This window comes from Melopsittacus undulatus, chromosome 1 (assembly GCF_012275295.1).
Source record: "Melopsittacus undulatus isolate bMelUnd1 chromosome 1, bMelUnd1.mat.Z, whole genome shotgun sequence".
NCBI lineage: Eukaryota > Metazoa > Chordata > Aves > Psittaciformes > Psittaculidae > Melopsittacus > Melopsittacus undulatus.
The window spans coordinates 5844299-5868569 of record NC_047527.1 but is presented as its reverse complement, the minus strand read 5'-3'; the positions used below and the strand labels follow the sequence as shown (position 1 = coordinate 5868569).

General features: G+C 41.5%; 1 protein-coding gene across 1 annotated transcript in view; it reads right to left on the bottom strand.

Annotated features, from left to right (window-relative positions):
• Positions 1-24271, bottom strand: part of COL22A1 (collagen type XXII alpha 1 chain) — a 220972-nt gene that overhangs the window by 106620 nt on the left and 90081 nt on the right. Inside the window, exons 7-12 of the mRNA XM_005145496.3 lie at positions 22938-23213; positions 21290-21370; positions 20567-20680; positions 19958-20002; positions 14755-14808; positions 13951-13986 (exon numbers count right to left, since the gene is read on the bottom strand). Of these exons, the coding sequence (XP_005145553.3) occupies positions 13951-13986; positions 14755-14808; positions 19958-20002; positions 20567-20680; positions 21290-21370; positions 22938-23213 (606 nt within the window). The remainder of the gene's footprint in view (positions 1-13950; positions 13987-14754; positions 14809-19957; positions 20003-20566; positions 20681-21289; positions 21371-22937; positions 23214-24271) is intronic.

Here is a 24271-nt window from a genome sequence, read left to right as displayed (position 1 = left end):
TAGTGCACAGGTAGCTATATATTTCTATAAAAGCCATTTTTCACTTTTCAGTAGTTATTCTACAATTATTCACTTGAATTACAGTAATGCCTCATTTGTTCCCTGATTGGGTCACTCTGCTGGACACTGTATGAATAAATATCAAGTGACAGTCACTATGCTCCAAAGCTCAGTTTATAATTGCAAGCAATGTGTAAATATAATAAAGCAATAGCAGAGAGCACAGGCCAATGAAATAGCTGCCAAGAGGACACAGTGTGAAAATGTTCTGGGCTGGAGGATGCAGGCACCACACTGGGAAAACAGGTAGGCTTTGGCAACCCTGGGGAAGATAAGCCCATCACATTCCTTGCATCAAGGCCAAACCTGGTTGTGCTACTGAGAGGGATAAAAATAATACAATATCTCACCAGGCTGGCTGCATTCCCAGCTTCAACCATATGGGACTCTGGTGCTGACAGGTAACCCTACCTGTTTATGCCATGCATTTCTACTGCCACTCATCTACTTTATGGATGTCTGAACTTCAAAAGTTGGCCCTTTCTGGAGAAACATCTAAACCAGAACAGGAAGATAAGAAGGACCAGGGAAATAGGAAGAAGCAGCAAAACCAGAAGAGACTACTGATAAGGAAGGGAACAGAGTATACCTTCCAAGGCAGCATACCCTTAGAGTTAGCTCACATTTTTGAAGTGTTTTTCATTTTAGGTAGGTGACCTATTGCTTCCTTGGTCAATAGTTTTGTAGACAAAAACTCAAGTGTGTAGGTAGTGGTATCTGTGATAAAGTGCATTAACAAATATGGCAGCTTGGCTTAGGAAGATGCCAAAATACTGAACACTGAGAATGTAGCATCAGACAAATCACTCTGAAAACTCCCTCTTTCACTCTTCAAAGAGCTGGTATCAATTCTGCAAGCAAAATGTTTTCTGAGCCATATGAAAACAAAAAAAAGTTAAAGAAGAATTCAGTAAAAAATGATAGAATTTTGAATTAGCTTTAGAAAGGAAATGTTCAGAGCTTCACAATAGGTACAAAGCAAGGCCCAAGCACTACTTCTGTTCTTCCTGGGGGGTCTTAAAGCAGGGTTTACATGGGTACATGTTTTGTCCAGACCCAATGGACAAAAGGAAATACCACATTATGAGAAAATTCATAGCACAGGAAACTCAGCTGCTGCAGACAGGATACTGGGGTGACAAAAAATGAAGATACTCCCCTTGGTTTCAAGCATATCATCTATTAAAAACAGAGAGGCGAGATGGGGAAGTATGGAAACACCAACATAGGTTCCTTTATTAGTTTGCTTTGGCAGAGTTACCCATTCCTACATTTGAATAAGGATGTCTTCATGGTATACCAGCAACACATGGATTTACCAGATCATGCCTGTCTAGGTTAGTGATCCCTCCATGGCCAAAAAGGTTGGCTTGTTTTTAAACAAACCTTCCTTGACATGCTCACCATATGCACATATAGCTTAATTTGTTGCATACCATCCAACAATTCACCTTGCTTGGGTACAGTGATCTTCATAGAATCAGCTGAGCATTATACATGTATTGTCTGTGACCATTATAACTACATCCTATGTACAGCCTCACTTGGCTGAGTGGACCTAACTCTGAAATGACAAAGTGCGTAACCTTAATTGCTAGATGATGTGTTTTCTCAGAGTGGGAGCAACTAATACAGGAATTTAACCATATCCAGCCTCATAGATGAATTTCTCTGAGAAGAAAGAGATATAAATTAGAGAAAGAATGGATAGGCAGGTATGCAAAAAAATAGAAGATATCAGTATGACCTGATTCTAGAAAGCCATCAGAAGCACACAAAGGAATAAACCCTCATTGATGCCTTTAAGCAATCCACTCAAGTTTAAGTGCTTTTCTTTCTTCCACTTGCAACTCCTCAAGTAGCTGCCAAGTTTACAAATGTTTCTTCCAACTAGAGAACAGCTGTGGCCTATAATCAGACATTTCATTTCAAACCATGGGTTGTGGCCCACATTAATGGAAATGAGAGCAAGTTAAACAAGCAAATAATGGGGGAAAATCAGTCCAAAACACATGGTTACATTCCCATTTGCCTGTCAAATTCAAATAAATCACTGGACTTTTCCTTCAGCGTACAGAGCAGAAAGAAGATGGACCATTCTAAGCTCAATTTTATACATTTATTTTGTCTTCCAAACTGGCCAACATCTATCACAAAAGTGCCACTTTTTCTAATCCTAAAATTAAATACAATATTTCTAACCCTGACACAAAATATCAATAAAGGTGTCTTTGGGAGACCTTCAGAAACCTGCCAAGCAGAAGCCCATGAATCACCTACTCAGCATATTGACAACTGTGTAAACTGGTGGATCTGTACCAATGGTAGGAGACAAAATAGAAAGTGATGAAGAGAAACAGAATGAAATGGGTAAGATGAAATGGAAACAGAAGCAAAATGGAACCATGCAGTGTTACCCCTTCATCATTAACACACCCCTCTGTCCTTTGTTAATTAACATCACAGCATCCCTGTGAAATAAGAAGGAAGTTATAGCAACTGTAATATTGCTTTCATCTCATGAAGTTGATGAGTCAGAGGTGTAACTGAGCAGAAGACATATGGAAGGTCACAGAGTCTAGGACAAAGATAGACAGAAACTAACTCCAGATTGCTTCTGTCCTAGGTCAGTGCTTAAGAAGTTTATTCATTCCTGCTCCTGGCTCTTTGGCCTGCTTTTAATCTGGAAACCTGACATTCACAAAGAATGAATCAGAAGACCACAAGTGAGTGACCTACTGCTGATCCATGGTTACAAACTAAACTGTTTGCAGTTTGATGAGAAAAGGAGAGGAGGACAAAAGAGATGTCTCCACTTGAATGTGATCTTCAGGCTCAAGTGTCTGAGAACACTTCCAAAAGACTACATTGTCTGGAAGGATGTAATATCTTCCTTTTCTACGTTTTTCTATTCAAGAGCTTAAGGAGGCTGAAATGAAAGATTGCACAACTTTGTCTCCAGCAGCCATGAAAAATAAACATTTATTTGACAAATATTGTAAGTCTGAGGTTTCTCTTATTTTTCAGAATGGTAAAGAAAAAGGCTTCATTAAAAGCCAGGGAGGATCTGTAAATTAATTGAGAGGCAGAGCTGCAGTGGATATAAGTCACCCAGCTCTATCTTCAAAAGCTTCTGACCAAACAGGCAGCACAAATGACTGCCATTCTCAAAGATACAGGACTCTATTAGCTTAATGATGCTAAAACCCTATTAATATCCTGGCAAATTTCACACCAAACTGGCATTATCTTCTGCTTCCACCAGAAATGAGACATTCATCTCAACTTGGAGTTCATTTTAGTTTATTCTAAGAAATGAAGAAAATCTCTGCTTGGTATCTGTATCATATTCTGATGCAATAAACAGAAAGCTAATGTGCAAACGATACAAAGAAGTCAGTAGAAGTCAGAAGTCTGGCTCATCTATCAAGGAAACCCAGCTGCTTAAATAAAAATTACCACCTTTTTAGTATTACAAACATATCAAAGATTTTATTCAATTCATTGTATAGAAGTCAATGGCTCAAAAGGTACTTCCCTATGAGAAATTCAAGAGAGTTCACTTTGTCTTTAAGGGGTGTCTCTGAACCATTAAACCTTATCATGAACATCATGGATAATACCATGAGAGCAGAAGGGTCCTTCTGACTTTTCATCAAATGATCCTAGTTATTGTTCTTCTGGTGAGAGCAGGTGCATCATTTTTCATGGATACCAACAGACGTCTTTCTATGAAGAACCTTTGCACCAAAATATGTAGAATTACAGCTATGTAGCAGATAATCTGACACATGGTCACCCAAAAGCTTGGCACTGCAGGAAAGAAGATGAATCAGAATTTACTGATTTGGTACATAGGTATACCCTGATCAAAGTCACTGTAGAGTTCAAACAGCCTGGAAACATCCTTAAGACTTCAAAGCTGTCATTAGCATCCCAGATCCTGTTCATCAGTGTCATGTTAGCTGCATCCTTGCTGCAACATTCCATTTACTACATAAGTAACTGACTGAAAGACTGGGGTGGTCAGACACCTTTGACAACTATTTAACTGCTGGTTCATCTATAATCAAGCCTGCCTCAAGTGGAGCACTTACTTGAAGAAAACACCTACCTTTGCAACAGGAAGATCACAGAAGAGTACAATGGGGAGCTTGGAATTTGTTCAACAGCTAGAAGAGCTCAATCAGTTTCTGAAATGTTCAAATTAAGAAACAGCAAATGGTTTGAAGACCTAATTATGATTGAACATAATCAACAGGAGGTAAAAGATAACTGGAATCAGTTGGTTCCATAGTACCACCACTACACAGAGGAATAACCTGAGAGATAAACTGCACTACAACAGGCTGGATTCACAGAAGCAGGACAAGTAATTACTGGAATTCCATTTTTTCTTGTTTGCATGGTTGGGGCAAGAGGTTTCTCAATCAAAGATGCATTTGTCAGACACTTTGAAATGTTAAAAACATAACAGCTTTTCTCCAAAAACTTCCTTGTCTCAAAGTACAAACTGATGCTCCCTGATCATCTGCTCCTGCTCAGGACCAGACAAACAGCTTGCCAACTGCTACAGGGGAAGCATTCATTGAAGTAAAAAAATAACTCAGTTGTGTATCATGACACTGATTAATTTATGTCTTTACATCTATAAATAGTGCATAAAATAGTTTTGTTGCTGTGGATGATTTGTCACGTACTGGTTGATATTTTGCCTTGCAAGAAAAACCTATTAATTCCTTTTGTTTTACTCTGAGAAGTTTCTGATGCAGTCTCCACACATCTCTCAATTTCAGTAGTTCCAAGAAGAGCAGATTATGGCAGAGGAGGTCTGTGTCAGAGCACTCCAAACTCAGCATCAATCTGCACTTAAACATCTGCTGTTGCTGATATACATTCACCCCTTAGCTGCCTCATTCTGATGCCTCATGGAAGTATGTAGAAAGCTTTTCCTCAAGATTAACTACATCATCCAGCCCATGATTTCTCCCCTCCTTGCAGAGCTCATTTCTTTCAATCTTCCCTGCTGGCTATATCTGCAAAATCACTGATCATTCTTCTCACTGCTCTCTGCATTGAGCAACATCTCTCCACATCACTCTCTGAACATTGTGCCCAAAGTGGAGACAGCATCTTGCCTTAAGTCTTATCACCAGCTACTTATAACCTGCAATGATACACCTCTGTTGACTACCAAACATACCTGATACTGCTCAGTTAAATCTTTCTAAAATTGTAACTTGTTTTGGTCCAATGAAACACATTAATTTATAACATGATGCTGCTCCCCAGGTCTTTTTCATCTCAAGAGTGCATCAGAGGTCACGCTCATTCTTCCTGTTTTACTTGAGGTAAAAGAAGGGGGAAAGCTAAGGCCAAGATCCCTTGTTGAGCGAATGATATAGAGTCCAAAAGACAAAATGAGTCTCCAGAGCCCCAAACCCATTCATACCACCAGATGTATTAGATTCTCTTGAAATAACAACCACTAATGGTCCATGCACCGTTTCACCAAGAAAACAAACATTTATCATTAAAAATACCCCACATTTTTCTCATCTGGCACTTGCTACTATGTGCATATTCATTACCTAGCAGGGTCTGAGACATAAATCAATATCTTTCTGTCAGGGTCAAAGAAAACAGGATTTGAGAAACATAAAATCTCTAGGTAGTGCTTAAGAGAAAGGATGAGACCCCCTAAAGGGAAAGCTAAAGATGTCCAGGGTTGTACTTGTGCTACAAAAGAACATTGTGAAACACAGGGCTGCCATGGGCTCACCTGCACCTTCAGAGAGCCCATGGACAAGGAACCTGCACTTTCTCAGCCATGAACATGAAGATTCAGCCTGGCAACAACTTTGAACAGTGAAAAGGGAAAAATCTGGCTACTTAACTAGATAGATGTGAAAACATGTACCAGGAAGAGGAGCAGGGAACACTTCGAATGCCCTTGATAGACCGATGATAGCAACTTGCTTAGTGTAAATGCTTCAGCTTCCTGTGATTCTTTAGGCTACGAGATCCACTTCCAGACTATTAGGAAAGCTTTTCCATTTTCTACCTAACAGGCAGCTAATCCATACCTATGCACTGCAATATCGCTCTCAGGAGCATCCTGCATCCAAACAACAGCTATCAACAACAGAATCAAGGCAATCTGTTTTGCCACCCCAAAGCTCTATCAGAAGCAGCATGAAGTTGGCAATATTTCCTCTCATGCTTCCTTTCCACACTGCCAGTGGAACTTGGCAGAGAATTTGTCTAAAGGAACAAGTGCTGGACACTTTGCAAACTTGTGGCTGCCAGTAGATGTCATTACATACCAGCAATGCACCTGCCAGCCAGGGACCAATGCTGAGAAGAGTAATGTTTTCTGAGTTTATATATGGAAAAAAACCCCAAGTTGCTAGTATTCTTGCACTGCTGAGAATTGAGCTGTCACGATGCCCAATTAGTATGCGATCTGGTTTCGAGCTGTTTATTACAATCTGCAGCTGTTATTCTGGGTCACAGAAAACCACCAAATTTATCTAAAAACCTTTAATTATTGTTAAGAAAAAAGAACTCTGTCAAACCAAGGTTATTTAACTGTGCGGAGTATACTTTAACTACAGTTAAGAGGACTCAACACACAGACCAAAATTGTCTGCATACACAAGAGGATTCAGAACATACTCTGAGTAGTAAGGAAGATATTAATGCTACTACACTTCACCTTTTAATCAGAAGATTCATTAAAGATACCACAAATACAAATTACTCCAGTGAGCTGCATGACAGCTTTATAAATGATATGTTATTATACAGATGTTCAAGTGCTGGACTGAGAGGTTAAGTGCTAACTGGCCTTAACCAGCTAAAGTCAGTCGATAAGAACTGTTCCTGAGAGAGATGATTCCCAGCACAATCAGAATTAAAAACCCATAGATACTGCACTTCCACTTTTCATTGACTGGTGAGTTTGAGCTATGTTCACATTATTCTTCTATTCTGCAATGAAGTAAGATCTGAGTGCTAAGAACCAAACCTCAAGGAGGCAATGTTTCCATAGCCACTGTCTCCAAGGAACACAAATTTGTGGGCAGTTGGGGTTTTGTTTTGCTTTCAGACGTAAAACTCAATAGTATCTCAATAGTATCTCTAAGCTTGGAGTTGTTTCCCCATCTTCTTATTATCAGGGTATGCTCACTGAACGAGCACTGCCTGCCATCCTGGATGGTGATGCACAAAGTCTCCTGCTGCCTGCTCCTTCCTTAGGCTCTCAGAGAAACCCTTCAGCTCACTAGACTGGATGGCATTTAAGAGTTTCGGGACTTAGTGACAATGTATGAACACCACAGTAGCCCAGACAAGGCCTATAACCTCACTACAACACCTTCCCGGCACCAGGCTTAAAGCTTCAACAGTGAAAAGGTGCCACACATCATCATTTGGAGCCAGTATCAGTTTGATTTGGAAGCTGCAGAAATAAGGATGAATTCTTGGTTTGTGCAAGTACAGGCTCCACATTGTTCAAGGACTAAGAGATCACCTCCTGCTTCTAGAAGTTCAGATAATTATTCCCTTCCTTTGTATTGAAGCTGTTTTCAAGCTCTTGCCTTGAGCTTGAAACTTGGCAATATACCCTGCTAATCCTGACTCAGAGTCACTTTTCTGGCTTGGAGTTAAACTTCTTTCATCAAAGGACATGTCTGGTGCTCTGGGCTCTCAGCTGAACCTGGCTACCACCACTGACCCATCCTGCTGCCTTGCTGGTGTGCTATGGGATAAGCCCTGGCTCCTGAGGTCCCTGCGCTGCCAATCACAGTACTGCTCACAGTTTCATCTCCCTTAGGGTGCACCCTGACACTCAGGGACCTCACTCTCAAACATTTTTATATCTCCATGTGTCTGAAATACCACTTCCAGACTGAGCCTCACCTGCAACCAAGTCCCAAGATCCATCACTTCAAAACACCCAAGCAAAAGCTTTCATTTGCTATCAATCCAGCACAGAGCAGACAACTCCAGCTCTGCCTGCGGCACCTTTTGCAGGCAGAACTGCATTCATTTATTGTGCCCCAAGTTACTGGATGCTCGCCAGCCCCGACCCAGAGGCACTGCACTCCTGCTAGTCTGGAAAGCCCAGCTGACAGCACAGCACTGGTGTAAAGAAGTTGCCTGGATTTCAGGTCAGACCTTTCTTATATTCAGCTCAGGGCAAAGACAGGGAGCACAGGGCTCTGTGTGGATATACTGTGTCTAAAGAGGTAGATTTCCAGAGCTTTTCCAGAAGCCCTAAAAACGGCAATAATTCCATTAGGAAGACGAGTGAGAGAAGGGGAAGCAAAGCCTTTGTTTGAAGGATCTAGCAGGCAAGTTACACAAAGTCTGGAGGGAAAGAGGTTCTCCAGCTCCATTTTACAGGAACAAAGACTGGCTGCTTTGCCCAAAGTCAAAAAATCTGTTAGAGACAAGTTTTAATCCTGGTCTCCTGCAGCCTTAACTACCTGCCTGCTTTTCTTTTCTACACTTGGTCTTGCAGTCACTGCATCTCTAATAAACCAAGCCACATCTGAGGCTTTATCCTCATTAGAAATCCTATGATAAATCTTTGCATTTTTATCAGAGCAAGTCATTAACATGGGGAAAAAAAAACCAAACAAAAAACAAAACCAAACCAAACCCAAAACATTGTTAGGAGAATATAGACTTAATCAACTAAAGTTGGTTCTGCGATTATTAGCACGAAGAAAAGCAGATAAAGCACAAAGGGAAAGCTTGAATGCTCTTGGAAACACATTAGTCCGGGAGGTCCCAGTGTAAACCATAATGAAACCATTCACCATCTCCGCTGAAGGTGGGTGCTCCTGGTTAGAGTTTTGTCCTCTGACAGGTTTGGTTCCTGTGGAAAATTACAGTAGTGATCACTTGACCCAGTGTTTCGTGGCACTTTTCTTGTGTTTTCTACTCTTCTACAGCCATCGACAGCGTTGGCCCAACCTGAGTGGACTGTGGAAACTTCTGTCCCCTTCTGGGCAATGAGCACGTTAGGAATCTAAGAACCCTAGAATCAGCTAGGTTGGAAAAGACCTCTAAGATTGCCAAGTCCAAATATCTGCCAGCAGTCAGGACAAAGGTGCAAAGGTCCAGCTGCCTCTTATCCTATCTGCAGCAGTGGCCTTAAGGGAGGCTTCTCTAGCCTACTGTCCCACTATCACCGATCACAGTTTGCAGAGACTCACATCCTGAAGCACAGTTAATATCTTTGTACTAGATGTTTACAGATGTCTCTCTTTAATTAACTTACACACACTTTTGTAAGTGCTTTTTGTAACCTCCAGAGCTGACTGTAATGAAGAGCTCCAATACCAACTGTATAAGTAACTTCATTTTGTTCATTTTAAACTTGCCATCAGCTAGTTTGATGTGCTTCCCCTTAGCTTTTACAATAGAATTAACAATGAGAAATACTTTCCTACTGATATGTCCATACCTCTGAAATTTTGACAGATTTTCATCATATCTTCTCCAAAGTCATCACTTTTCCAAGCACCTTCCATCTGCAGAGACTTCTCCCTACCATTGACCTTTAGGATTCCTCACCACCAGTGCTTAATACTCTGTACTTTGCATGACATGGGTGTTAGTTTTAGAAAGCCTCTAAATTAAACTTTGCACAGAGGCATTAGAAGGGCAGGCTGGCTCGTGAGGTGGGTGGCTGTGCCCCAGGAATACAGACCTCATGCTCTACTGAACCTTCCTTGTCATATGTGATTTTCCTGACTTTGGTCAAGTCCCTGAAACCCCATCTTGCTTGAATCACATCCAAAAACTCTACAGGTGTTCCTTCTGCCCTCACTCCTCTCCCACTCCTCTTGGATCAACAGAGGTTTGAAGATTTGAGTTATAACCCTTGCAGGACAAGGCCATCTGATATCTATTTGAATTTAAAAAAAACAAAAACCAACAGAATAAAGCCAAAACATTGCCTTTCATAGCGATCATATTATAGAATTGGATATTTATCCATGTATAATAATCAGTTCATCAATGTATGGGTGTGTAAAGCAAGCAAATGACCACACAGTAAAACAACACAGATTTGTGAGCCAAAATATGACAAATTACATCTAATGCCACAGGGATTAAACACTATGCCATGGTTTAACCCCAGCCAGCAAGTACATACCACGCAGCCACTCACTCCTATGCCCCACCATGGTGGGATGGGGAGAAGAACTGGAAAAAAGGAAAAACCTACAGGTTGAGATAAGAAGTTTAATATTTGAAATAAAGTAAAATATAAGAGTACTGAAAAGGGTGGGAGGGTGTAAACCCCAAGGAAAATAGACAAGAAACCACCAAGAGATGCACAATACAATTGCTCCCCACCAGCTGACTGATCCCCAGCCTGACCTGAGCAGAGATTGGTCCCTTCTGAGTGACTCCCCCCAGTTTCTACACTGGGCATGACATGCTGTGATATGGAATACCCCTATGGTTGGTTTGGGTCAGGTGTCCTGTCTCTGCTTCCTCCTAGCTTCCCGTGCCTCTCCTCACTGGCAGATGAATCAGACTTGCCCAGGAAACCCACTTGAGAGCAGTTCACAAGAGCATCTGAAGATGCATTATTTTATCGTCTTGTTTTTCTATCTAAGCACCATTACTTGGCATGTGCATACCTGTTTCTGTACATAAAAAGTGTTGTCTACCAGGCTGAGATATGTAAGTAAGTCTGAACAGAACATCCTCAGCTGCTGCTTGAACCATAGCACTGTGAATTTCCTGGCTTTCAAAGTCACACAAGACCTCACATCAACATGAATTAAGTTTTTAGCCACAGCTGCTGCTATCTTTTGGTTTACCACTAAAGGTATGCTTGGTATAGCATGTATTCTAATACAGACATTTTGGCTTTAACTTAGTGATGTAACTGAGGTAATGGCCTGAAGAAGCAAGGCCAGTGTCTGCTGTCATCCTAGAAAAGCATAGGATTTGCCCTCTAACAAATGCCTCAGACCCAGCATTACTGCCCTACACACAACTTGGCAACAGCATGATCCTGCAGGTGTTTGGTACAAGCATAGCTGGAAAACAGTGATATAATAAGGGGATTATTTTAATCTTTTCCTCTCAAGCTTTTCAAAGGTGAGGTAACTTCATTCTATCAACAGTTAGGTTGTGAGCCTTAGGACAGAGAGCAGTCCACAGCACACGCACAGCAACAGTTGCACAGGTTGCAGTTGTTTGACATCCACTGTCTCTGATCCAGTTTCCTAGCACTGGCCCATACCCATAAAAATGAAGGAGACATAAAACTGTCACAGCCAGAGTGGAAAATAAGAATTCATAGTCATGCAGCTATTGTAGTGCAGCAGGCACACAAACTGGGGCCATGTGAATCCTCTCTTTCAGGTGTTCTGTCTAGGAAGGGTTTCATTCCACAGGCTTTCCTCTCTTTTTCATGAGTACAGATGGTAACTAGCATTGCAGGCACTTGCATCCTCATGGCTCTGGCTACTTTCTCCTTACAGGCACTTCTGATGCCAAGACATCAACATGGAATTCTGCCCCGATACGCAACAGTGATCCATTATATGCACAACACTTCCATGGCTGATCTCCCCTAGTTACAGTCCTACCCCTTTCTGCTGCTGAAGGCTCAACTTTGCACCTGAAGGCTGACCCTGGAGACGACCTTTTGTGTCTGGAGAAAAATTATACACACGGACACATCATCAAGGAGAGCAGGTTTGGGCACCTCAGTATAAGGACACCGAACTAATAGACTGTGTCCAGAGGGGGGTGACCAAAATGATGAAAGCCCTTAAGGACAAGACTTAGGAGGATCAGCTGAGATCACTCGTTTGTTCACCTTGCAGAAGAGAAGGCTGAGGGCCGACCCCATCACAGTCTACATCTTCCTCAAGGGAGGCAGTGGAGAGAAGCGTTGATCTCTCTCTAGTGACCAGTGACAGGACATGAGGAAGTGGAATGAAGCTTCTGAATGAAGTTCAGATTAAATGTTAGGAAAAGGTTCTCCACTGAGAGGGTGGTCAGGCACTGGAACAGGCTCCACAGGGAAGTGGTCATGTACCAAGCCTGTCAGAGTTCAAGAAGCATCTGGCTGATGCTCTTAGTCACATGGTTTAGTTTTAGGCAGTCCTAAAAGGAGCAGGGACTGGGACTCAATGACCCTTATGGGTCCCTTCCAACTTGAGACATTCTATGATTCTATATCTCCAGGGAATCTTTTTAACCAAGCCAGCAACGTACAGCTGATATATTGTTTCTCTTTATCAGCCACTCAGCCACTGGGCAGACACGGGGCACAAACACACTGGGTATTAAATACACAGATGTTGCCTTGGCTGGCAGAAGTACCAAATAAACAACACAACCTGGCCATAAACTCAGGGATCTCTATGTTGTTTGGTTATCTCAAACAAAGAAGTTCTACACAGACTGTTGGGTCCTTTTGTATTTCCCCCTCCAGTCAAGTCTTGCAGACGTATTTCTCTAGGCACGACAAAAATACAGCTGGAGTGATGTTTTCCAACACTTTTCTGCAGAGATCAAAACATAAGAAAACAAGAACTTGCTTCAACTGCAGCACAACTCATACTATAAACACTCCACTTTCCATCAGACTGACTCTCACCGCCTGCTAAACTTGAGCTGGTTTCCAAAGGCTGAATCCTGAGTCTCAAAGGCTAAATTGTGCTGTCAGCGAGAGGTCTGTAGGAAGATGGATGCAGAAGTGTGCACTCTATAGCCCCCATGTCTCTAGCCTTGCTCAATAATAGTTCCTGCCATGAGCAACCCTCACTTAGATTGTAACTTCACATGATGCATTACCACTATATACAATCAATATATCATGATCATAGAAAGAACAAATGAGAAGATGCAATGGCAATAAGTACCATGTTCTCGCTAGTGTGGCACTCTTCTTATCAGACCACAATCCAATATAATTTTAAATTCCCTGAGCAAACGGGTAGCCACAGACCCTGGAAAACAGCTCCACAGATGCTGAACCCCATTTTCAGCATGAACCATGACTTCTTCCTCAATACATCCATCTATCTCCCAGACCAACATGTCAATCTTTATCCATTATTTCCCACAATTTGAATATTCATTTTGATAAGGAAAACACCCACAAGGTGTGATATGGAGCTACAGAGAAGAAGAGCTCCTTCTCCTCTGCATTATAGGTCTTCAGCTTCATTTTGTTGTGGAGAATGGGAAGTTTGCAGCCAGAATTGCCTGGAAAACAATCTTTTTAATGCAAATTAATCTACTCATGCTACTTGTTCTGCATTATAGACCATCGTTGAAAAGGTTTTCCAAGACAGATAATCCATCGATTTTCAATGGTTAGTCTGTATACTCAGTTTTAACCTCCAAGTCCTATTACTTCCTGTCTAGTGTTTGCAGTAAAATATTCTGGCGTTTGTCCTTCAGGTCACTAATGAAAATATCCAATCAAAAGAAACAGTGTGACAGTCTCCTCATGACCCAAATTTAATCCTGTTGAAAATTCAATAAACTCAACATTATACTTTCCCTTTGTTTTCCATCCTTCTAGCCAGCTGCTTTACTGCATTATCCTTCACAAACTCACTGCTGCTTACACAAAGCAACGATTATGATTTCCACTTGATAGCATTTTAAATGGCCAATGCACAAAGGAAACTCAAAGAACACAAAGGGGACAAGCAATGGACAGTCAGAATCTTATCTTCAAGAGGAGACATAACACAATAAAAACGTTCCCCACAGAGATCCAACTATATCACTTCTCTTGCATCCTGTGCACTCCAAAAGCAACCTGTGAGCTATGGAAGGCAACAACAAGCAACTCTAATTTAATTAGGCCAAGGAAGGATTAGATCTTACCTTTTCTCCTTTTTCTCCTCTGCCATAGACTCTACCCTAGAAACAAAAGAACGAAAAAGGTATGTCAAAGGACATTGTAAATATATATTTCACCTTTTCCTTGTTATATATCTGAAATACATCTATCCCTCCATATATATCACATCTTTCTCTGTAACTATCTACCTATACATACAAGTCACAAGACAGCTACTGCAAGGAAAGTAATTTTCTTTAGGCATAATTCCTTAGTAATAATTCAGTGACAAATCAAAATAGAAAACCTATCCCCGCTTCTCCTACTGCAGTCAGAAACACATCTTATTTTTTATTCAGGGCAGAGTCTGACATTATAGTTCCAAAATCAAAGATGCCAACAATCCTCATGAGAATGATTTTTACATAGGGTTAAAGATTTTCTCACCTAAAACCTCAGCCTGACATTTGCATTAATTGCAGCTGGTCATCTGAATGTAAAAGAGTTGAGAGATTTGCATCTTCATTGTGTTCAGTTGCCTCACACTGTCCCCATTAAATGTACAGCTGTGTATTAATCAAGTACACCCAAATAACATATTTTAATTAGAAGGCCAACACTAAGTCAGTTACCAGCTTTATTCAGGGATGAACCCATTTATTCCATCCTGCTCCAAGAAATCACAGGGGGTGCCACAAAGCTTAGCTTCCCCCTGGGATTAAGGCCTAGCAGAGGGAACATATTCAACAGTGCACATTGAGATGGTGAGCAAGTTCCCACCATAAAGGAGAAAAAATTATTGGCATTTCCATCTCGTTATGTAAAATCATTCTGTATTTCTTACTTACTGACTCTCCTTTTTCTCCTCTGAGCCCAGGAAGCCCTTGGGTGCCACTTTCTCCCTTAAAAAAGAAAGGATGTTAATACCACAGATTTGATTTAATTCATTCCTTTCTTGACAGGCATAGATATAACAAGTGAGATTTCCTCTTACAACTTCCTTTTGGACTTGTAGTGTTTGTATTTTGTGGCCAGTTTTGCATTGTTTTGGGAAGCAATGTGATGAGAGTTTGACTGAGATTACGGATGCTTCTTATCCCACCACTCTCTACAGCCAAGATTTCAGCTCCTGCCATGGGGTTTGAGGCTCTTCATTGCATTTATACTGAATTGAATGTCCAAGTTCTCAAATTGATTTTATAACCTGTTTTTCATATGAAAATACTGCTAGAAGACTTCAGAGTGCACTGGTAAGGCACTCCCAAGCTTGCTCTTAGGAGGTACTTCACTAGGTCTTATTTTCTACTAAGCCAGGAAGGAATTGGAAAGATGGTTTGCATAAGACCTAGAGGGTACACAGCTAAAATGTGGGGAAAATAAGCCAGTAAATATGTCAAGATTTTTAGAACTATTAAAAGGGGAAACATCAAACCCTATTGTTTTCATTCATGGTAGACTTCATGATCAGCTAAATCCTGCCTTCTGCTGAAGGAGTGTGCAGCACACACAGAGTTACTTTCTTTGCTGGCTCCAATGGAAGAGAGGGAAGGGAACACAGGTGAAAAGACAGCTGAAAACGTACAGATTATGATGGGTAAAGTAACGAAATCTGAAATCTGGAGAGGTAAATACATAGGGGGAAAGGAGAAAATGGTTAATCAAAACCCAAGCAAAACCTTTTCTTCACGTGTCTCCTAAAAAGGACAGGGTGAAAGGGATAAACATCCCTCCAAGCTGATGCATAATTACATAAATATTCATCATGTACAGAACAAAAAGTGATGTAAAAACAGCAAATGTAGAGAAAATACCTGCAAATCATTTTCACATACTGCTCTGCAGTCACAAAGCTGGAAAAAGGACCAGCTGAGCATATATCCATTGCTAAAATGATTTTAAGGCTATGTGTAGAATTGACATCAGCTCCTTCAATTCCACTAGGTCTGGGAGCTGATGAAGAGCAGAGGGCTCTGCCTTCATACCTCTAGCTAGTTCTTGCCTGATTCTCACCCAAGAGGTATATACCAGCAGTACACTGTGCTGAGCTCCCCATCTGTCACTGACAAATACATTCTCACCTGTCTTTTGCTTGTAGGGAGTTTAGACACTTCAGTATAGACTGGCATCAAGCTGAAAACGTCTCTGACCTGAAGCAGAACCCTGCAGTGCTACAGCAACAAGAGGTCCAATAACCCCTGTGCTCTCCAGATCTCACAGTAGGATTTAATTTGTGGCTCTATTCAATTTATCCTGATCTACGCACCCCAAAATGTGTTTAGCTGAAACCAAGAAACACATGTCAGGATCACACTTTCTTTTCCCCAGGTGAAGATAGGCTTCTGAAAGCACAGGAAATATGAAAGTTTTCCTTTCTTCCTTCCTCCCTCCTTCCTTCCTTTCTCCTTTCTTTCCTTCTTTCTTTCCTTCTTTCTTTCATTCTTTCTTTCCTTCCTTCCTTCTTTCTCTCTCTCTTTCTTAACTTTTATCTCTTTTTTTTTGTCAAAAGAGAGAAACCTCACAGAACAAGCTGCATATATGCAAAAATACAGTCACAATCAATTCAAATAGACTGTAGCAAAACTCTTTTTCTATGCAGCCACCTCTTTTAAGCCACTTCAGCTATACCAAATCTCCTTTTAATGTGGGGGGGAAAAATCACATCCCACTACAGCATGTCTGATACACTGGACTTCACAGACTTCCCAAAGGCAGGTAAGCAATGTTGTTTTTATGATGTGGACAAAACTATATCTCACAGAGGAGTGATTCTCTCTAAACTCAGATCAACAGCAGTTCTGGAAGAAAGCAGAAGCCTACTGACCAACAGCCCAGTGCCCCAACCAGCCAGTCTGCGAACAACTCAACATGCAGGGTAGGTATGGAAGGAAATTAGCCTGACCTGTCCTTAGCATCTAGAATTTAGCAATAAGATTCTGCTTCAGGCATATTAGCTATTCCCTGTCTCACACTTCCCCAATACTATCCTTTATTGTATCTCCTTCCAAAACATACATGTTCTATCTGCATGCCTTATCCTCAGTTTGCAAGCATGGGTAACTCTAGCAGAGGTTCTCATTGCAAAGGAATGTTTTTCTCTAATAGCTTCAAGCACTCCTGGATCTCCCTGCCTTTGGAGGCTTAAATTATAGAGGAACAGAAGCTCATTGTCTTCCCAGACTGATTATATTATTATATTATACAATTAAAATATTTTCATTGGTCAGATGGTACCAAAAGGAAAGTCTGTCCAAACCTCCCAAAAGAAGGAATATGTTACAGAAGCTCAGGAGAGCAGAGCCTGAACACCTGTCCTTCCATCTTCAACTTATACAACAGTTACATTCACTTAACAGACCCACAAACTGGTCTTTTCAAGAAAGGAAAACAAAAATAATCACATTATTCCTTCTTTGGATAAAGGGTGAAAAAGACACCAGTATAAGGAAAACAAAGCAAACCCAAGCGCTGCCTTAGCTTGGAGAAGGAACTTCACAGTCTTTCTGCATTTGTCAACCTCTCCAAAGTTCCCTGTCCTGTGGGACAAAGTTCCCAAAGGCCAAAGGGGGGGTTTTATAACCCTGACCTTTCTCCCTGTTAGTATCCCCTGGTGGGGCTCATTTCTCAGGTGAATCCCACCACCTGTGTGCTGGTTTCCTAATACAGCTGAACCAGCTGCTTTGTGGGTTCCTATATGACCATATAGTCTCTCACAATGCACTTCTCGTTATCAGTTATCAGACTGTAAAATATCTCTTGGGCCTCAGTCATTTAGAGGTAGAATTCAGCTTTGGAACTCATCACAAATAAGAAATACTCAATAGTGATGGTGTCCATATAGGAAATGATTAATTTTGACTCTGAGTCCTGCCATCCTTGCTCATGGTAAGGGGTTGGAACTTGATGATTTTTAAGGTCCCTTCAACCCAAACCATTCTATGTCTACATTTTCATCTTTTCCTGATAATTTCTTTCCTTATTAATTTTTTCACTCCTTCCTCTCTGTTTAGTCAATTAATGCTTGGTCTTTTCTTATGCTGTACCTGCCTGTTAGCCTGTTTTAACCAAACCTAAGAGTATAAGAGAGATCTTTAAATTATTTTTAGTGTGGGCCCCTATGGAGTCTTAGTCTTTCCTTCATAAAATATCAGGTGGTAACATTGGGGAATTGCGAATAGCACTGATTTTCTGTCCCATGGCCAGCGTTTTAGCCTGGGTAGCTCATTAATGTTGCAGAGAGAGAAGGGGAGAGCGATATTAGCTCAAGCATATACAGCAAGGACTGTCACAAGCCTGTCCTTGGCAATAGCGATGTAGTAACTGCTGCTGAGGGTGATATGCATTATTTAATCACAACTTCTTTGCAAGTCAGGAGCAAAGTCTCTTCCTTGCCTTACTTAGCAAATGGAGAAGCTAAGTATTTTGTCTCAAATCAGCACATTTGTATCAAATTGTTGTCACAGCCTACATTTAAATCCCCAGCTCCCTGAGACTGCAACACAGTGCTGCCTCAGCTGAATACAAGTCTCGGACCACAACAGACAGGGAATAGTCACACACATCTGCATTGCTCCTCAGCAACCCACCTGCAAGAGTCAGATGAACATTTTGGGATCTGATACAGAAAACCTGCTGATGCTGTGCATATATAGAAACTATTTTGTATTCAAGTAGTAGCTCCTGCACCCCAGCAGTGTGCCATGGTGCACTGACAGACACCTTCACCAGTACATAGACCTTGTCAGAGCAGTGAAAGACAATGGGATGTTGCTGCAGGGCTCTTTTGTTATTATCATCTTTGTCCTTCTGCAACCTCCCAACAACAGTCATAGCTCTGCCATTCTTCAAAGAGCCCATCATTATTTAAGCTGTCACAGATTAAAATAGAAAGTTGCTATTTATACATGCATGGAAGCATAAGGAAATATTTTCTGCAGTACCAGTCAGGCACATCTGAGCAGTAATGTGCCCATGTTCCTTCATGCCAGCAGAAAGCATACTCCAAAACACATCTCCTCATCAGCCAAAACTTCTTCCTGCAGACAGCAGATGAAGCCTCTCCAAAACCCCCCACACCACATTTCTGAGGATGTCTGACTTTCCAAGACCCAGAGGTTTCTCCTTTCCCTCCCCACATTTTTCCTTAACGACTGAGTAACTTTTGATAAGATGCAACTCCCTTATTCATCAAACAGGTATAAATTCAGCAGCTGAATTTGCACAAGCTATTCAAATGGAAATAGGTTTGAATAAAAATTGTTGCCAAACATCTTTTCAAGTACACAGATGGTGAAATTTGGAGCCAACACCACCAACTTCCACCTCTTCGGCAATATTGAGTCTTCCTTTTCTTCCTGTACAAGCGGTCCCTTTAAGCCAGTTGTCCCACAGGTCTATTTGTGACCAAGCACAGAAGGAAAACGTACATGTGCTCAATGAACACACGTGCATATCAAAGAATCTTGCCGAATATGCAGGATAATACAGAGGCCTCACTGTAAAACTGAAAGCAGACATCAGAACCACTCTCCTACCCTGTTATCAAGGAAGAAAACTACTATGGAAAGTGGCCTGTATTTAACATCATGACTCAGACAGTCTTGCTAAAGATACCGGGTTGTGGCTAATGCTTTACCATAGTCTCAGGAAATGCTTTAAGAGCATGACCAGGAAGCTGCTACGTAACCTATGGATACCTATTACTGCTGAGCAAGGCACGGTAAAGAAGCAGCATATGGGTTTCCAAGTAATTTCTCATAAAAGCTGTTCATGACCTAATGAATGACATTAACTTGCAAATAAGCCAGCTTAGAAGCTACAGGAAAAGATTTGGAGCACACTCTAAGACATAAAGCAACAACAGAGAAGCTCAAACACAAGCCTAGAGCAAAGGTTGAAGATGAAGTTTCTTGCAGTCCCAGGCTCATTCAAAACTATCTGAACTCAGCCAGATGCCAAACTGACTTTTATTTCTCAAAATCTTCAAGTCCTTGACCTACTTTGAGAGCATTTTATTGTTTTTATGAAGCAAATGAAGCAGCACACGTTACTGACCTTTTGACCTTTAGGACCTGCAGGGCCAATTGGACCTCTCTCCCCCTAAGACAAATAAAGGGAGATTAGTAACACTGATGTTATCACTCTACTGCAAAGCAAAACCCTACAACAACTGGGAACAACCAAAATGTTTTCAGGTTTCAGTGAGGAATAGACTAAACCTGGCGTGCCCTCATGAGCAATGACAAGGAATCTGTTTTCTCAGATGTTCTAGTCACAGCAAATGTAGGCAAGCACACTGCTTTTAAAAGCTATGAAGTTTTTTGCAGTGGAGCTATATTTACCTCCAGAATATCTTCTGTTTTACTTGAAGAAGGATGAACATAACTGGGCTGGTAAGAATAACCCCTTTGTTTCCAAGGTTTTTACCAGGACTATCAGCATGATCAAAATCACTAGATTAGGTAAAGAGAAAACACATGGGAAGATGGCCATTACCTCTATTAACATTCCACCTATGACATACACTCGCCTGTCTCTTTCTACAGTGTTTTCCAGCTCTAGGTATGAAAGTGCTTCACAAATATCCACCTGCATGGTGCCATACCCCTATTTCCCGATCTATCCAGCATGCCTCAAATGAAACACACTCATCCCAACACTCACCTTTTGTCCAGCAGGGCAGGAGCAGTTGAATGTCTTGAGGTGGCCAACTTGCTCGCTGCCAACAGTGGGCTTCACTTCCACAGGAGGTGCTTCAGTCAGGACTGTGACCTGGCACTACACCCAAACACCCAATGTCATGACAAAGCTTTCAATGCTAGAAAGCTTCCCCTTCTACCGACTTTAGAGAAACCACATCGGCGCTACTGGGTAACACACAGCTAAATGAGTCCTAGTGAGGAATGCAATCCCACAAAAGCCATTCATTCAAACAATAGGGAAAAACATGGCAAAATCAACCATGAATCTCTTTAACCAAGATTGAGGGGAGAAGAATGCAAGGAGGGTGGAAGTTCATAATGACAGCTAGGCACAGGAAACTGAGCAGCAGCCATTTAAGCTCTTCCCAAATAAAACCAGTGGGAAACATGTTGAATATTTCAGGCTGCTTTTCTGTTGTTCCACCATCACTTCAGGGTTTTGTTTCCCCTGACAGTTTGACAAGGAAAGATCAACTTGGAAATGTCAAACCCCAAATCCCTTATACTCATCCCTCTGTGGTGGTCCTTTTCTGGCACTGCTGTGTTACCCATTATATAGTTAGGTTTCATTCACCATCATTAAACAAATTATAATCCCACACTGCCATATATTCCCTGATTTACGTAATAGACTTCAAGGAAGAGTATTCATGTGAAAATGAATAAGTGACAAAAAGAATCTTACTGGTCCAGAGGGAATGTCACAGCAGGTTTCCAGCTCAGCATGCCGAGAATCACAGTAAATAACCATCCGTTGAAGATCAAACTAGAAGAAAAAGTGAGGCAATAGTGTCAGAGACAGTGAATTATTGAAGACTGCTTGTCCTTTTGCTTGGAAACAAGCAGTGCAGATGAATACAAATAAAAAACAGAGGGAGCTAACTTCCTAGTGATTCTATGGATCCTGAAGTCAGTATCCATCTCCTTCTATCAATAATGGACCAATATCTCAGCATGCTCCAAGAGTACCGAGCTAATGAGACCTTGAATATGACTATTAAAATTCTGGTACAGGTTTTCATGCACATAAGGAGGCATGTCCTAGCCAAATTTCTGTCTGAGAAGACTTATTCTGACCACCTCCATCTCTCCTAGAATTTCATCTAGACATGAAGTTTAGTTTTCCCCTGTTGTGCCTTGCATCTTCTGAAATTCTGCACTGCATGAGAAATGCTATTAGCACATTTAATATGCACATTCCATCTATTTTGCACAGCTAAGAAAGATTACACAAGTCTCAAAACACCAAACAATCACATATAAATTATATCAGTTTAACACTGTTTCTGAATAATCAGGTCCAACCTACAGGTCTAAACTTTGGTTCAATTGGAGCAAGAATCATTTAATATCAGGTATCTTTTGTGAGGAACTGAAAACATGCCATGACCTTCCTGAGTTAACAACCTTTCTTTTTTCTCCCCAGATCTTCCTATCACAGATGGAAACATTCATAATGCCACGGTCAGACAGCAGAAGATCTTTACATGTGTAGTTCAGTACGCAGTTTGATGGTATTTGTGGATGATTTTCTCTGTATTTCTGATTTTTACTATTGCATATTCTGGGACTAGACAGAAAGATTAAATGTATTCCTCATTTTTAATCTCTATTGCAGAGATACTGACAGTCTCACATAAAAAGACAACAAATGCTGCACATGATGCAACACCAATCTGTCTTAACCATGTAACACAGGTAATATTTCACTTGGAGTATTGTGTGCAGTTCTGGTGTCCTCAACATAAAAAGGACATGGAACTGTTAGAACAAGTCCAGAGGAGGCCACGAGGATGATCAGGGGACTGGAGCACCTCCTGTATGAAAATAGGCTGAGAAAGTTGGGGCTGTTCAGCCTGGAGAAGGCTGCGTGGAGACCTCATGGAAGCCTTCCAGTATCTGAAGGGGGCCAACAGGGATGCTGGTGAGGGACTATTCATTAGGGACTGTAGTGACAGGACAAGGGGTAACGGGTTGAAACTTAAACAGCAGAGGTTTAGATTGGATCTAAGGAAGAAATTCTTTACTGTTAGGATGGTGAGGTACTGGAATGGGTTGCCCAGGGAGGTTGTGAATGCTCCATCCCTGCTGGTGTTCAAGGCCAGGTTGGATGAAGCCTTGGGTGACATGGTTTAGTGTGAGGTGTCCCTGCCCATGGCATGGGGGTTGGAACTGGATGATCTTAAGGTCCTTTCCAACCCTAACTATTCTATGATTCTATGATTCTATGATGCTGCTTCCGGAAAAGGGTATAACCCCTAAACACCCATTCATGTGCTGCAAACCCAATGCTGAATGTTACTCCAGCTCTAATCAGCACACGCAGTACTTACATCAATGGGGACGCTATCATACAAGCGTTTGCCAATCACAGTCTTTCCTTGAATGTCAATATTTTCCCTGTCTTCAATAGGCAGCACCTGCACCAGTTTGCAGTCTATGTAGAGCGAGACAGCCTTTGACTGAATGCTGAGGGCAATTTTGTGCCAGCTGCGGTCAAACAGATCATTGACTCGTTCATTGCGGAAGACCACTCTCACGGCATCCTTGGTGAGCCCGACGGCGTTGTACTCTAAAGCTTTGTTCTCTCCATCCAGCCGTATTGAGACCTGAAAGCAGACAGAAGTGATTTTGCTAATGAAGTACAAAGCCTTCTCCTTACTTTTGCCTGCTTTCCACCACGACTGACACCCCAAAGTCAGGGATGGTACAGCCTATGGCAAGAAGCCCAAGCAAATATCAGAGAATAGAACTTTGTGTGAGATATGTACAGGGAGCCTGTTCTAGGAAATAAAGACAGGGCAAAGCACAGGCTTGGGTGCAGATCTATGACTATCTAGAGACTTCTTTTCTGAGTATAATCCTTGACACAGTTTCAGCACATGCCACCTTGATGTCTCTCAGGCAATGCCTGCGCATGGCTGGGTGGTAGCACATGTCAGGGTCATTTCCCCAGAGGCAGATAGACAAAGCTGAATCTGTTTTGGATCCCTCTATCCTGTGCAATCCTCCAGTACTTCTGTGCTCTTTAGTACCATCACAAGTCCTCAACTATCCCATGGGATATAGACACATGACTTATTGCCTGGTATGAAACCAATCTACTGAGCATGTAGCAGAGAAAACCATGTTTCATTTAATAAAGCACAGATAATAATAAGTGTCTCATAAATGTGTTGCCGTTGTCTGAAACTCAGACAAGTTCTCAAACTGCACCTATCCTTCCTTTAATGTGAGTTTGCCAAATCCTTTCAAACACCACTCCCAAAGCAGCAATACTGCTTTAAATGATTACATGAGACCAAACCAACAGCCCAGTTGGGAGTCATTGGAAATGCCATAAGCACCATGTTTGTACTGAGTAGAAAACATACAGCCCATTCAAACAGCTCCCTCCTCAAACATTCTTGAAACTTAGCATGCTGCTAAGAACATGTTATATAGGAACAGGAAGCCCTTTATACACTTTAATGGTATTTTTCTTCTGAGAACCTGAGAGTACTTGACAGATATTATTAGATCAAATTCTGCAGCAGCGAGGACTCAGGGTTGTGGAGCAATAAGGTCCTTATCCTAAGTCATCCACATCCTAAGTAGGTAACCCAAACACCTTTGCATGATAGCTAGAAGTCTGTGGAAAAACTTGAAATAACTCACTGCTTTGTAG